The sequence below is a fragment of the Pleurodeles waltl genome, chromosome 7, assembly GCF_031143425.1.
Source record: "Pleurodeles waltl isolate 20211129_DDA chromosome 7, aPleWal1.hap1.20221129, whole genome shotgun sequence".
NCBI classification, from domain to species: Eukaryota; Metazoa; Chordata; class Amphibia; order Caudata; family Salamandridae; genus Pleurodeles; species Pleurodeles waltl.
Window position 1 is genome coordinate 1,318,671,508 of NC_090446.1, and position 14,691 is coordinate 1,318,686,198.

General features: G+C 42.4%; 1 protein-coding gene across 1 annotated transcript in view; it reads left to right on the forward strand.

The window, feature by feature from the left end:
• The window catches only part of LOC138246241 (sulfotransferase 2B1-like), a 610,220-nt gene extending 604,920 nt beyond the window's left edge, over window positions 1–5,300 (forward strand). Inside the window, exon 8 of the mRNA XM_069200653.1 lies at window positions 4,909–5,300. Coding sequence (XP_069056754.1) covers window positions 4,909–5,027 — 119 coding nt within the window. The 3' untranslated portion in view covers window positions 5,028–5,300. The remainder of the gene's footprint in view (window positions 1–4,908) is intronic.
• Window positions 5,301–14,691: the final 9,391 nt, after the last annotated feature.

A 14,691-nucleotide genomic window follows, 5' to 3' on the forward strand; every position in this document is an offset into this window, starting at 1 on the left:
AAATAAACCTGGCTCTCAATTTGAGTGTCACTTAGATGTATAGTTTGCTAATGATATGAGTGACTGAACAATTTCTTCCAAATATGGACTCTTTCTCATATTCACAGACTTACACAGCCACACTACCATAGACAGTGAGAAAATCCAGACTTGTCATTCAATGAAGAACAATGTTGACTTATTAAACAAGCATTGGCAAACCCAGTAGGTCTCGCTTAGGAGACCTATTGGATTTGCCAATGACTTTTAGAAATGCTGTACAGCACTGTGGCTGCTGTGTAGCATGGCTACAAATAAAAAATGAAAAAGCCCTATGATGCAACCGTTGCATCATTTTGTAGGTATGCAGCAAAATTCATGCCTGTACATACAGAATAAGCACTTTAAAAAAAAAAAAAACAAAGAGGAGCAGGTTAATGTGTGGAGCGGTGGAGACAAAGCAACACATCGAGGGCAGGCAGAGGGAGAAGGAAATGTATGAGAAAGCATCTGGAGACTGGCTGAGAAAAGGATAACAGTGAGAACATATTCACGGTGAATGAGTGAGCGAGGGCAAAAGCACAATGGCACAGATGGCAGGAGAAAGCAAATGGCAATGGAGGGGGAAAACAAAGGCCAGCAAAGGGAGGGCAGCAGGCAGAACAGAGGAGAGAAATCAAGATGGAGCGATGGAGGTGGACAGAGAAGCATACCAAGAAGACAGCTAGGTAAACATGCACTCTTATAGAATGCTTTACAAAAAAGAAAAAACTGTACCCAAAGAGCGAACACTCATGGAAGAATAGAAGGAGCCAATCATAGAGGTTGTTAACAGCCTATGCTCCACTGGAGTGTCAAAGACAAGATGGGTGGACTAAAATAAATAAAGCCAGTGAATCAAAAGCTAACGAATGTGAGTTACAGAACACAAAGCCACTGATAAGTAATGTGCGGAATGCATTCCTAAGCAAACTTTTGGCATGCCCTCGATATAGCTGTGCAACCAGACTGCTGTGTTGTGTGGTGGGCTTTAACCAAAAAAGGAGTATCCCATTTAACTATTTTATAACTCTAGTAATGCCCGTCTTTGCATATATTAGAATGTTCTTCTGTGATCGTTTGATCAGACATAGCATATTTGTCTTCTGTGTCTATTCTAAGGTATTATTTTCTATTCAAACAAACTTCCTGTTTAACCAAATTTGTGACTTGTTTCCCACAAAGAAAGCTCCCTCTTTCGATTTCAGCCGAATAGTTCTATTCATATTCTTCCTCTATATACAGGGAGTGCAGAATTATTAGGCAAATGAGTATTTTGACCACATCATCCTCTCTATGCATGTTGTCTTACTCCAAGCTGTATAGGCTCGAAAGCCTACTACCAATTAAGCATATTAGGTGATGTGCATCTCTGTAATGAGAAGGGGTGTGGTCTAATGACATCAACACCCTATATCAGGTGTGCATAATTATTAGGCAACTTCCTTTCCTTTGGCAAAATGGGTCAAAAGAAGGACTTGACAGGCTCCGAAAAGTCAAAAATAGTGAGATATCTTGCAGAGGGATGCAGCACTCTTAAAATTGCAAAGCTTCTGAAGCGTGATCATCGAACAATCAAGCGTTTCATTCAAAATAGTCAACAGGGTCGCAAGAAGCGTGTGGAAAAACCAAGGCGCAAAATAACTGCCCATGAACTGAGAAAAGTCAAGCGTGCAGCTGCCACGATGCCACTTGCCACCAGTTTGGCCATATTTCAGAGCTGCAACATCACTGGAGTGCCCAAAAGCACAAGGTGTGCAATACTCAGAGACATGGCCAAGGTAAGAAAGGCTGAAAGATGACCACCACTGAACAAGACACACAAGCTGAAACGTCAAGACTGGGCCAATAAATATCTCAAGACTGATTTTTCTAAGGTTTTATGGACTGATGAAATGAGAGTGAGTCTTGATGGGCCAGATGGATGGGCCCGTGGCTGGATTGGTAAAGGGCAGAGAGCTCCAGTCCGACTCAGACGCCAGCAAGGTGGAGGTGGAGTACTGGTTTGGGCTGGTATCATCAAAGATGAGCTTGTGGGGCCTTTTCGGGTTGAGGATGGAGTCAAGCTCAACTCCCAGTCCTACTGCCAGTTCCTGGAAGACACCTTCTTCAAGCAGTGGTACAGGAAGAAGTCTGCATCCGTCAAGAAAAATATGATTTTCATGCAGGACAATGCTCCATCACACGCGTCCAAGTACTCCACAGCGTGGCTGGCAAGAAAGGGTATAAAAGAAGGAAATCTAATGACATGGCCTCCTTGTTCACCTGATCTGAACCCCATTGAGAACCTGTGGTCCATCATCAAATGTGAGATTTACAAGGAGGGAAAACAGTACACCTCTCTGAACAGTGTCTGGGAGGCTGTGGTTGCTGCTGCACGCAATGTTGATGTTGAACAGATCAAAACACTGACAGAATCCATGCATGGCAGGCTTTTGAGTGTCCTTGCAAAGAAAGGTGGCTATATTGGTCACTGATTTGTTTTTTTTTGTTTTTGAATGTCAGAAATGTATATTTGTGAATGTTGAGATGTTATATTGGTTTCACTGGTAATAATAAATAATTGAAATGGGTATATATTTTTTTTTTGTTAAGTTGCCTAATAATTATGCACAGTAATCGTTACCTGCACACACAGATATCCCCCTAACATAGCTAAAACTAAAAACAAACTAAAAACTACTTCCAAAAATATTCAGCTTTGATATTAATGAGTTTTTTGGGTTCATTGAGAACATGGTTGTTGTTCAATAATAAAATTAATCCTCAAAAATACAACTTGCCTAATAATTCTGCACTCCCTGTACATGTTGAAATTCAGAGACTTCAAATTTGCTCTGTGGTTAATCACTGAAGACCTCCCTAAATGGCAACCCCGAGAGCAGTCATTTTGTCTTTGGCGGTAAACTTTGACCCTATCAAGAGTGGCATTCAAATGAAGTCATCCTAGCTAGCAGAGGGTCACTGATAGGGTGACACTGATAGGGTTGTTCGTGTCCCCAGTTACCACCATTCACATATATTGAGGGGGGACATATTTATTATTCCTAACTGTATTACATGAGCCCATTAGTAGTAACACTCTGTTCTGCTCACCTCAAAATTGAACGACCAGCGCCACCGTGTGTTGGGCTGTCACAGGTGCCGCTGTCCTTCCTCTGAAAACTAGTCTGCTTGCTTGAGGAGATGTACTGCCTTACAGAGATATTGGTGTGGCTCTAGTGCTGTACCAAACCTGAATTGTAATCTGGTGGTGCTGGCCATGTGCACACAATATACCTTGTTTCATTGCCAAGCCCTGGGCCCAGGCAATTCAGCATATTGCCCATCTCCGAGTGCAGCACTGCTGGTGCCTGACTGCCAGCCCAACTGACTCTGCAGTCACAGTCCGGTCACTGAAGTGAGGGGACTAGACACGGTGTAGATGAGCTGGAATAGCATTACCAGAACCAGCCGTGCCTGCACTCACAACTCTACAGTCCTTAGTCAGTGGCACTCCACAGGCCCCGCAGTCTGATTCTTACGGCTGGTCTAAAACACTGGTGGCTGCCGGCCCCTAAGTCAGAGGACAATGCACTAACGGGTGTGCATTTCAAACTGTAAGGCACGGGGTTGAAGTAGATTGGTTAGTCTGGTTACTTATTGTTTCAGTGTTCTCTGGTGATGAGGTAGTAATGATGCTAATAGTGGGGGAGGGCGGATACATATGCTGGTGATGAGCAGAGTACATTGCAGACTGCACACCTCTCTTTCTGGCTCCATTCATAGAGTATCCGTTCGCACTTAATCCTAAAGTGCCAGCCACCCCTCCTTGTCCTTCCTATAAACCAAAAATGCATAGATTCCTCCTACTTTTCTAATCCCTCATTACCTTTTTCCCAATTAAGAGTGCCTGTTGCCACTATCAAAATCCCATCGTCTGACCTTATTGAGGGAGTGCACTATGCTATGCCACAGCGCTACCCACAATTGGTCCCACCATCCGTTCCGAGTGAGTCCCTGAAATTTTCTCCCCACGTAGGGTCCATGACGCCCAACCTGCAGACCTGCCCACTACCTTGCTGGTGTCAGTGGTAAACCAGGGACACTCCAAAATTAGAAGATGGTTGAAAGAACCCCCAATATAGCATTTTTTCATTCAAACAAAAATGTGAATAGTTCAGTTTCGAAGAGATTACTAACTCTCAGGTATTTTAGTCCTGTCCTTAGGCAGTGGCCCAGAGGGGACAACAACTAAGCCTGGACGAAACTGTAATTTCATTACAGTAATTACACATTACTTTTGTGATGCAGAATTTCAGAAACTATGTGATTAAACCAGTCTGAGTAACTAATCATAATTTGGGGCACAAATCCCACGCAGGAGCACAGGAAAAAGGTACTAAAGAGAGCGAGTGACTTCTGGCTGCTGCTGTTCATGTCCTGTGGCATTTAATGCTCTTTTCTTATCGCAAAATGCATCCTCGGGCCCTTGTTGGGCCTGAGGGTGCATTTTACATTAGGCAAATAGCACTAAATGCTGGGTCTCGCTTCCTTTTGTGGTAATTTCGAGAGAATGATGCCAGTTACACGCCGACCAAACTGAAACGTGCAATATATGGCAGGTGTGTTTCTTCAGCTTCAAGGGGTGTAGAGGAATCACGTGACGGGTGGTTAAAGGAATGGTCTATTCACTGTCTTAAAATATTCACTTGTTATGGACTCTCAACAAGTCTGTAACATTGTGAACTAATACTTGAAGTATTTTCCAGCTTGTGGAAGTAAGTCACACTATTGCCCTAGCCATTCATGCATACCAGTTTATCCAGTCTTTGTATGGCTTATATTTTTCATTTTATTTCTAGAAAACCTCATTGACTTGAAGTGTCTTTTCTCGTCTACATCTTGCAGGAATCTCAGGTGACTGGAGGAACCATTTCACCGTGGCGCAGAGTGAATATTTTGACCGCGTCTACCGAGAAAAAATGAAAAAATTGGCTGGGTGTTTCCCATGGGATAAGACTGATTGAGCTTTGTGTCCAAACCTATAACATGTTTGCCCAAGATGCAATTAGAAGTTGTTTTTCGTTTTTGTAATTTGAGTATATGAATATTAACTTGACAACATGTAAGGGACTGTTCGCCCCCATGTACTTTCAGAGCACCAGACCATTGAGATGTCTTCACCTTTTTTTCTTAGATGTAGTCGGCAAAACTAGAAATTGTATTGCATTGGTACGAAAAAAAAATCTAACTTAATTTTCAACTAAATAAATAAACTGCTTTGGTCTACTGTGAAAAAACTGGACTGCTCAATCTTCCTTATATTCGTGGCTCATAAACAGCTCATATACTTTTAGCTAATATAGAATGGAAAACACAGATTTACCATAGATTTGAGAAGAGAGAGCGTGGGATCTACCATGAAAACCCTGCACTTTGATCTCTGCACACAGCTTCTAATCAGAATTCTGTGCATGGGGTGCTCAGGGTCCTGGCCAATGCTTGGTGTGGAAGCCACAGCAAAGCCTTCAGTGCTGCTCGACTGTTTTGAGACTTCATCACTGAAAATATCAGCTCCATCCCCTCTCCACTGAGACCAGCCAATATAGTATATTGATGCTTACAAAGGGGTCTCTAAAGCAGAGGCGGCCGGCAGCTTTAGGAGCGAGGCAGGTGGGCGGAAGCACACACACACACACACACACAGACATGCACGCACATCCATTAACAACACTCATAACATGCAAACATGCACGCACGCAACAAACATTCATTTTAAAAGTTCACACACACTCATCCTTTCACACACACGCAGGCACGCACCTCGATTAACAACACTCATAACATTCAAACATGCACGCACACACCAAACATTCATTTTAAAACATCACACACACACACATTCTTTCACACACGCACGCACATCCATTAACACTCATCACATTCAAAGATGCACGCACGCACCAAACATTCATTTTAAAAGATCACACACCCTCATTCTTTCACACACACACACACACAGACGCACGCACGCACATCCATTTACAACACTCATAACATTCAAACATGCACGCACGCACCAAACATTCATTTTAAAACATCACACACACACACACACTTACCTTCAGCCCCGAGATCCCAGGAGGGTTGGGACTGCTGCCTTCGCTCAGCCAATAAGGGAAGGCAGCAGTCCCAGCCTCGTCACAGAGTGGGATGGGGTCAGTGAGACTGCTCACCCCACCCCACTCTGTGACGAAGTGTCACTGATTGACACTCGTCCTGGGCGCTTCAGGGCTTAAACCTGATGCGCCCAGGCCGAAGTCAATGGGTGACGCTTTCCTTGTCACCCAGGGGAGGGCCTCGAGGCACCTTTGCTGAGCCGAGGAGGTCACGCCCATATGAGCTGTGACCTCCTCAGCCCAGCAAAGTTCAACTCAGGCAGCCAGGAGTCTGTGCAAATCGCGCATGTCTCACTCCTTGATGGCTGAGCTGAAAATGAAGAGTGTCTGTTAGGCTGACCTTTGTTCAGCCTGACAGACACTCTTCATGAGGGGTAAAAGGTGGGGGAATGTGGCCCCTCAGCCTTAAAGGACGGGCCACGCCTGCTCTAAAGAAGCACATTAGCTGGTAAAATCCAGTACTGATGGAGGAACCATAGTAAATAGTTCACACAGAGAGTGCTGGCATTGTTGATATGGTATTTTCGCAAGATGAATGAGGGGAATGACTATGTGCAGGGCTATCCGTGTGCACAACTACATGTGCAATGGGTTGCCTACGTTTAGGCCTGAGAAAGCCCATGTCTGCCTGTCTTAGTTCAAATATTCCTGTGTGCAGAGAAAACCATCATGTACCTCAACTCGATGTAAGCAAAAATCTGACACTGCCCTTGCAATTTCCAGTGGCAGAAGACAGTAGCAGAAGCAAGAGCACTGATTATGTTTTTAGTTTCCACTGGCAGTTCTCAATCTGGAGCATGAACATGGAATAAACGTGAGTATCATAGTGGACGACATGAAGCCATCAGAGTTTAAATGTTGTGGGATGCTAATTCGCTACTCATCAATTTGATCAGTTGACATTCATGTTTACAGCCTTCCATACAGAGCTAAAAGCACTACTGTATATCTAAAATCTCCATACCTCAAACAAATCTCTGATATTAGACAAACTTATTAAACTTTCCACTACACATTTGCCTGAAATCTCTGCTATTGATCATGATAACTCGTCCAGCCCTTATAAAATTACCTGTATCTGGACACGTTGGAGGTCGATGAATCTTTTAACCGAGTCGGGCTCTCCTCATCCTCAATAGTCGAGTCATTCAGATCAATAATCAATGGCTATTATAATCGGTAATCAATACTCAATTAATAGGTCAATATAGCACATCAGAAATCAATAACAGTTGGTATTTCGGCGCACCATGACCTTTCAGTCATGAATAACCACACCGGTTTATTAAAGTTTGTGAATTTATTTCCCTATATTAACAAAGCTAGCACGATATATATATGTCTCAAAACCAATTGATATATGTATATGAACATTACTAGCTGTCCATAACGGCGGAAGAAACGCAATCTACGCAAAATCTGAATGATGATACACTCTGTTATAGCAATGCAAATTACCAATGTGACTAACTGTATTTGACTAATTGCATACATTCGGTCAGCATAACAAGATTTCAATTCTTCATGATACATTGAATGAATACCTCAACTAACCTCTAATTAGCATTGGCATGTGGGACTTCATGCAAAACGAATTTAGTCAACACAAATTTGAAAAAGTTCTAGCTAAGACCCTATCAAAATAGCAGTTGGTACCTAAAAGGAAAAACACAATGCATAATACATTTATCCTTTCATATTTACCAAGTACAATCAGCATTCAAGAAAAGTCTTCGTCCTTCAGGTACCGGTTCGATCAGCATGGGGCAAGTTCAAAGGGGCAAAGTTAAGGGCAAGTTTCCTTGCAACGGCAAGGAGAATAGGGCAAAGTTACTGCATGGGCAAGACGGGAGCAAATCAAAGTTAAAGTCTCTAGGGTGAGAATTCTTAAAGTCTCTTTCTCTCGGATAGAGAAAAGGGCGTCAGGGTGTCGTCCCAAAATGGAGTCTGGCGTCAGGCTTCAAACTGGCATCGAGGAAAATGGCTGACTTCTCTTTGTCCGGTGGGTTTAAGTAAGAAACATTCCGAATTCTGCAGGGTCCTCCATTGGAGGGTTCATAGGTTGGCTTCAAATTGTCCAATAAAAATTGTCCTTCACTAGAACTTATTTGTGCATACATTAGCCTTGGAGCCTTGGAACACAAGTTGTATCATGGTTTGCCAATTATTTTTGGTATCTGTACCTTCATTGTCCGCACCTGCAGAGACTGACCTTGTATCAAAGGGGATGTAAACGGCCTAGCACGAAACCTTGGAGATAAGTGTACCAGCCAGTTTCTACTGGAAAAATACAACTTCAAGCAAGAATATATGTTTCATTAGTTCAAAGAAAAAAATCACACAGTTAGAATTTGAAGCCAGGCAACTAGGCCAAAGCCTGTACTAAATTTAAGCTAAGCAAAACAGTTTTCAAACAAGAAATCATGGTATACATTTGCGATTATGACGGATTACTACAATTTTAATACTTCGTGATTAATAAAGCTCGTTTATAATGATGGCGAACTAACCTGAGGGCACAATTTCCCTCGTACCTTATTTCTTTTACTAAAATCACACTACATTACACGTATTAATCACACGGTATACATGAATATATGTCGGACCTTCTTTTTCTGCGTCATCAATCCCTCCTCTGATGACTAATTATGTCATCACATCAAATCCACCCACAAATTTTATTCCATTAAAATTCTGTATAGTAATTTGGCACTTCAGTCAATTCCCTTTTTCTTTTAGTCCCTTTTGATTTTTCTCTATATATTTCCACCATTTTGTTTTCTATTTTCTCCTCTCTCTTTCTTTTGTTCCTTGCTTTTATTATTTTAATAGTTTTCCATATTCCCCAAGGACCTAATAAACAAATTAACACTATTAATATTCCCTTTATTATCTTTAATAACAATCCGTTCCAAACGTTGCTGAGCCAATTTCCCACGGAAGCAAATCCCTTTCCAACCTTCTCCCAAACTCCGGGCTCTTTCAATTCCTTCAAATCTACGCTTTCTTTGGTTAAGTTCGTAAGCATTGTTCTAACCTTTCCACTATTATCTGGTATATAGGTACAGCAGTGACGTGTACCAAGCATTTTGCAAACGCCGCCATCCTTTGCTAAAAGAATGTCTAAGGCAAGCCTATTTTGAAGAGTCCTAGCTCTTTCTGCAGCAAGTTCAGCATCCATCAGGATTATAGCTCCTGAAAACTTTGTCAGCATGTTATCCACAATAGTAGACAACTTTCGTATTTTGATTGAATTCAATATGACTCCTACTGAAGGAATCAATGCTCCAAATATGTCTCCTACCACACCAGAAGCTGTCTCCCTTTTCTGAACACGATGTGATTCAGACAGCTTTGGAAATTTCTTTAAGTCATCTAGTTGGTAAACTTTTGGGAACACTATTCCCAAATAACACCTCCCATACCATCCTTTGGGAAGACGATAATAGGCGTTGAGTCCACAAATATAATATACTCCAGGAATAACTGGATCTTGTCCATTCAGCATGAACGTCCACTTAGATTGAAATGCATACGTATGTTTACATTCATTCGTTCCCACAAAAACTGTGTCATAATATGATGGAAATCTATGTATTCAAAATCTGCCTACATGTAATGTATCTAAAGCTATTTTCCCTTGTGTCTTTATTGCAGCAAAAGCATAATTATCCACAGACGTCCTTTCGTGTAATTCCCTCTCTAATTTCTCCTTTATTTCATTCTTCCTATCATCAGTGAGACCTAAAAATTCTGTTTCTACTGGTGAAAGCAAGCATGTAAGGTTCTCCCTATGTGCGTGAGCTGTGTGAAAAGGTGACATTGGTTCGAAGAATTCCCTCATTAGCTTGGCATAATAATCTCGAGCTATCTTACTTAAATGCCCTATTATGGGGACATATGCAAATGTAACATCGTAATTAGTATAGAAATAATGAATGTCCTTTTGAGCATAAAATCTGGAAGCTACTATACTACATGTGATTCCATACGTAAGAGGCATGCTGTGATACGTTACCCCTTCCACTACTGAGGTAGGTATTTGTGTACACACATAACAATCTTTCGCATCCATGGCCTCAACATACTCACTCAGTAAGCAATAGAAAACGTTAGATGAAAGTTCCTTCTTATCATGCAAGTGTCTCTCGTCTTGCTCGAGTCTCTTGAGAGCTGTTAGTTCAGTAACGATAATAGGTTTAGAAGTGGAAGCATCATTCGTCTCACTCTCACTTTTACCATGCATTCCAAGAATTATTGCTACAATTATTAGTACGCATGCGGTTATCAAGCCTATACACATGTATTTACAATACTTCATTTTACGCCCCTGTGTAGTGAAACTAGTCATGATCTGTATAGAATCAGAAAGTTGAAGACACTCTATCAAAGCGGTTTTGCAGATATTTACAAAGCTGAACGAGTTCAATGTTCACACAGTTTTCTTTAGCAGCTTAGTCTCTTATTGGTTAGCAGCGTTGTCTCAAAATCGGTTTCAAAGTCAATCAAGTTAGCAATGTCTTAGCCGGTTGAAAAGTCAATCAGGTTATCAATGTTTTCAATCAACAGAGTCCATAGAACTTTTATTTCCAAAGTGTAGCTCTGCTTCTTCGTTCTCGAGACTGAGGGATACAAATTAGTCTGACCAGTCGTTATTGGCTATGTATGCCCACTCCGGACCGGAATACCTTCTGCTCGGTATCCTTTTTCTTTTCAATTTTGCATCTCTCTTTGATTCTTTCTCACTCGTACTTTCCTCTTTGGCCAAGTCTTTTTCTTCACTTGGTGTTGGTACTACGACAGACACTTCCTTTCTTTTCTCTTTCACTTTTGGCCCTTCACTGTCATTCAACATTTCTCTAGTTCTCAGTTTTACTGGTGATATGCTTTGTCTACGTTTTGCACTGGGTCCACTTGACGGACCTGCAACCTCTTCCGAAGGAGTTTGAACAGTTTCACTCTGTCTGGTTTCGTCTTCTCCCTCTGGGAAATCAATCAGGTTCTCCTGTTCCCTTCCTGTATCGTCTGCTTCTGGGAAAGCCCTCCTCTGATCAGACTTTCCTGCTTCTTCACCTGTTTCGAGCCCTTTGTCACCGTTACTTTCTTCAGGCTCTTTGTCACTCTCAGCTGCTTCAGGCTCTTTGTTACCTTCAGCTGCTTCGTCGCTGTCTGAGGCTTCTCCTTGGTCTTCCCCAAGTGAATCAGTTGCTTCGTCCCCAGAGAATATTTCTCCCTCCTCTATCCCTGCCTGTTCGCTTCTAGTCCTTTTTCGCTCTGTCTCAGCGCTTGGCACTTTGTTATCAGGTACTGGTAATTTCAGCGCTTCAACTTCCTCATCTGTGGGACACAACACCCTCTTTGTGTGACTGGCGTGAATCCAGTTGGGAACTCCCGCACACTTCACAGCAGTGGTAGTCGTCAGAATCACTTGGAAAGGTCCTTTCCAATGGGGTTCCAAACACGACTTCCTCACGTGCTTCTTTATCACGACCCAGTCACCTGCTTTCAGGGTGTGTCCTGGACCTTGGATCGGTGGCAAGGTGGTTGCCTCCACCTGGTGAGAGAAAGAGCGAACCACATCAGCTAGACCTTTGCAGTAGTCTAACACCATATCATCTGTAATATTCAAAAGTGCATTTGCAGGAACTGCTGGAAGTCTCATAGCTCTGCCCATGAGAATCTCGTGTGGAGACAGTCCAGTCTTTCGGTCAGGGGTGTTTCTCATTGACATTAACACCAAAGGCAATGCGTCGGGCCATTTCAAGTTTGTTGATGCGCATATTTTCGCCATTCTTGATTTCAATGTGCCATTCATTTGTTCCACTAAACCTGATGCTTCAGGGCGGTAGCTACAATGCAGCTTTTGCTCAATGTTCAGTGCTGCACAAAGCAATTTTATTACTTCATTATTGAAGTGACTTCCCCTATCTGATTCTAAAGAGATCGGGAATCCGAAACGTGGTATTAACTCTCTCAAGAGTAATTTTGCAACTGTGAGACTGTCATTTCTGCGTGTAGGGTATGCTTCAATCCAGTGACTAAAAATGCACACAATCACCAACACATACTTCAAGCCTCCATGCACAGGCATCTCAATGAAATCCATTTGCATCCTGCTGAATGGACCCCCTGCTCTTCCAATGTGGCTCAAGTTTACTACGGTTCCCTTCCCTGCGTTCATCTGTTGGCAAATGACGCAACGGTGGCAAACTGCTTCAGCAACTTGACGGAATTTGGGGTTAAACCAATCAGTTTTAAATAACCTAATCATGGCATCCCTCCCAAGATGAGCTTGTCCATGGTAAAATCTGGCTATCTGTGTCAAAAGGCTATTTGGAAGAACGAATTTCCCTTCACTTGAAACCCATAATTCATCTAGTCTCTTTACACATTGTGATTTAATCCACGAGAGTTTTTCATCCTCACTGACACCATTCTGTAGGGATTTCAATTCGTCCATTGTATCTATAACTTTTAGAGCAAATATTTTGCTTTGTTCAAGTTCTGGTTCACTTATCAAATTCCATTCATCCCTGAGCAATATACAGTTCAATGCGCAAAACCTTGCGACTTGATCCGCATATCCATTTCCTAGGGAAACATAGTCTTGTCCCTTCGAGTGTGCACTGCACTTCACCACTGCTACTTCCCCTGGTAACTGAATGGCATGTAACAATTCTCTTATTCTTTCACCATTTTTCACTGGTGATCCTGAAGAGGTCATGAAGCCTCTCTGTGACCACAATTGTCCAAAATCATGCACTATTCCAAACCCGTATTGGCTGTCAGTGTAAATGGTAACTTTCATTAGTGCAGAAAGTTGGCATGCTCTAGTAAGGGCTACCAATTCTGCTACTTGTGCAGAGTAAACCCCTTGAAGCCAAGAGGCTTCCAGAACACCTGTTACAGTACATACAGCGTACCCTGCTTTCAATACACCCAGTGCATCTCTTAAACATGAACCATCAACAAAAATGATTTGATCATTTTCTTCTAATTTGGTATCTTTGATATCAGGCCTTGGTTTGGTGCAAAATTCAGTCACCTGAAGACAGTCGTGCTCGATGTCTTCAGCGTTCTCAATTTCAGCATTTTCACTGGGAAACAAGGTTGCTGGATTCAACGTAGTGCACCTTTTCAGCTGCACATTAGGTGATCCCAGAATTATTGTTTCGTACCTTGTGAGTCTAGCACCAGTCATGTGCTGTGTTCGGGAACGTGTCAAAAGTATCTCGACTGAGTGAGGGACCATGACTGTTAAAGGGTGTCCCATCACTATTCCTTCACTCTGAGTGAGGCTAATACCAACTGCGGCTACGGCGCGCAAGCTCCCTGGCAGTGCTGCTGCGACCGGATCCAAAGTAGCTGAAAAATATGCTACTGGTCTGTTTACGCCACCATGGGCTTGGGTCAAGACAGACAAGGAACATGCATCACGTTCATGACAAAACAATGTGAAAGGTTTTGTGTAGTCAGGCATACCTAAAGCTGGAGCCCTGCACATGCATTCCTTTAATTCAATAAAAGCATCCATCTAATCTCCTTTCAGCTCAATCTCATCCAACGCATCTTTCTGGGTTAATTTGAGCAAAGGTTTTGCTAGAGTTGAGAAGTTGGGAATCCATTGGCGACAGTAGCTCACCATTCCCAAAAACTTCCTCACTTCCCTCCTCGTCTTTGGGGGACTCATTTGAAGTACACTTGTTATTCTTTCCTTCATTATCCTCCGTGACCCTTTCTCTATTTGGTGACCCAAATATTTCACTTTCTTCTGGCAGAATTGTAATTTTGAAGGAGACACTTTGTGTCCATTTCTTCCTAAATGGTTCAATAGAGCAATGGTGTCAGCTGTGCAGTCACTTTCTGTCTTGGATGCAATCAGTAAATCGTCAATGTACTGTACTAGGGTTGACTCGAAAGGTAATTCCAACGCTTCCAAGTCTTTCTTTAGAATCTGATTGAAAATTGACGGTGACTCCGAAAACCCTTGAGGAATTCGACACCAACTGTAAACTCTGTCTAAGAATTTGAAACAAAAGAGAAATTGGCTGTCCTCATGAAGAGGCACCGAAAAGAATGCTTGTGACAAGTCGATGACTGAGAACCACGCGGCATCGCAAGGGACTTGAAACATTATCACAGCCGGATTTGGTACTACAGGGCAGCATTTAATTATTATGTCATTTATTTTCCTCAAGTCCTGCACAATTCGGACCTTTCCACTTGGCTTTATTAGTCCCATAATTGGTGAATTACATGGACTGCTTAACACTTCTTTCAGTACTCCCTGCTTTACAAACCCATCAATGAGTTGGGCGACTTTCATGAGGGTGTCTTGTGCCATATGGTACTGTGGGGTCTGAGGAAAGGTTACATTGGGTTTTACAGTCACTTTCACTGGTTCCACTCCTTTCACCAGTCCCACCTCTTTTCCTGTCATATCCCACACTTCTTTTCCGACCGTTTCCTGTAATTCAGCTGGAATATCTGCTTCAGTGATCATCGGAAAAAG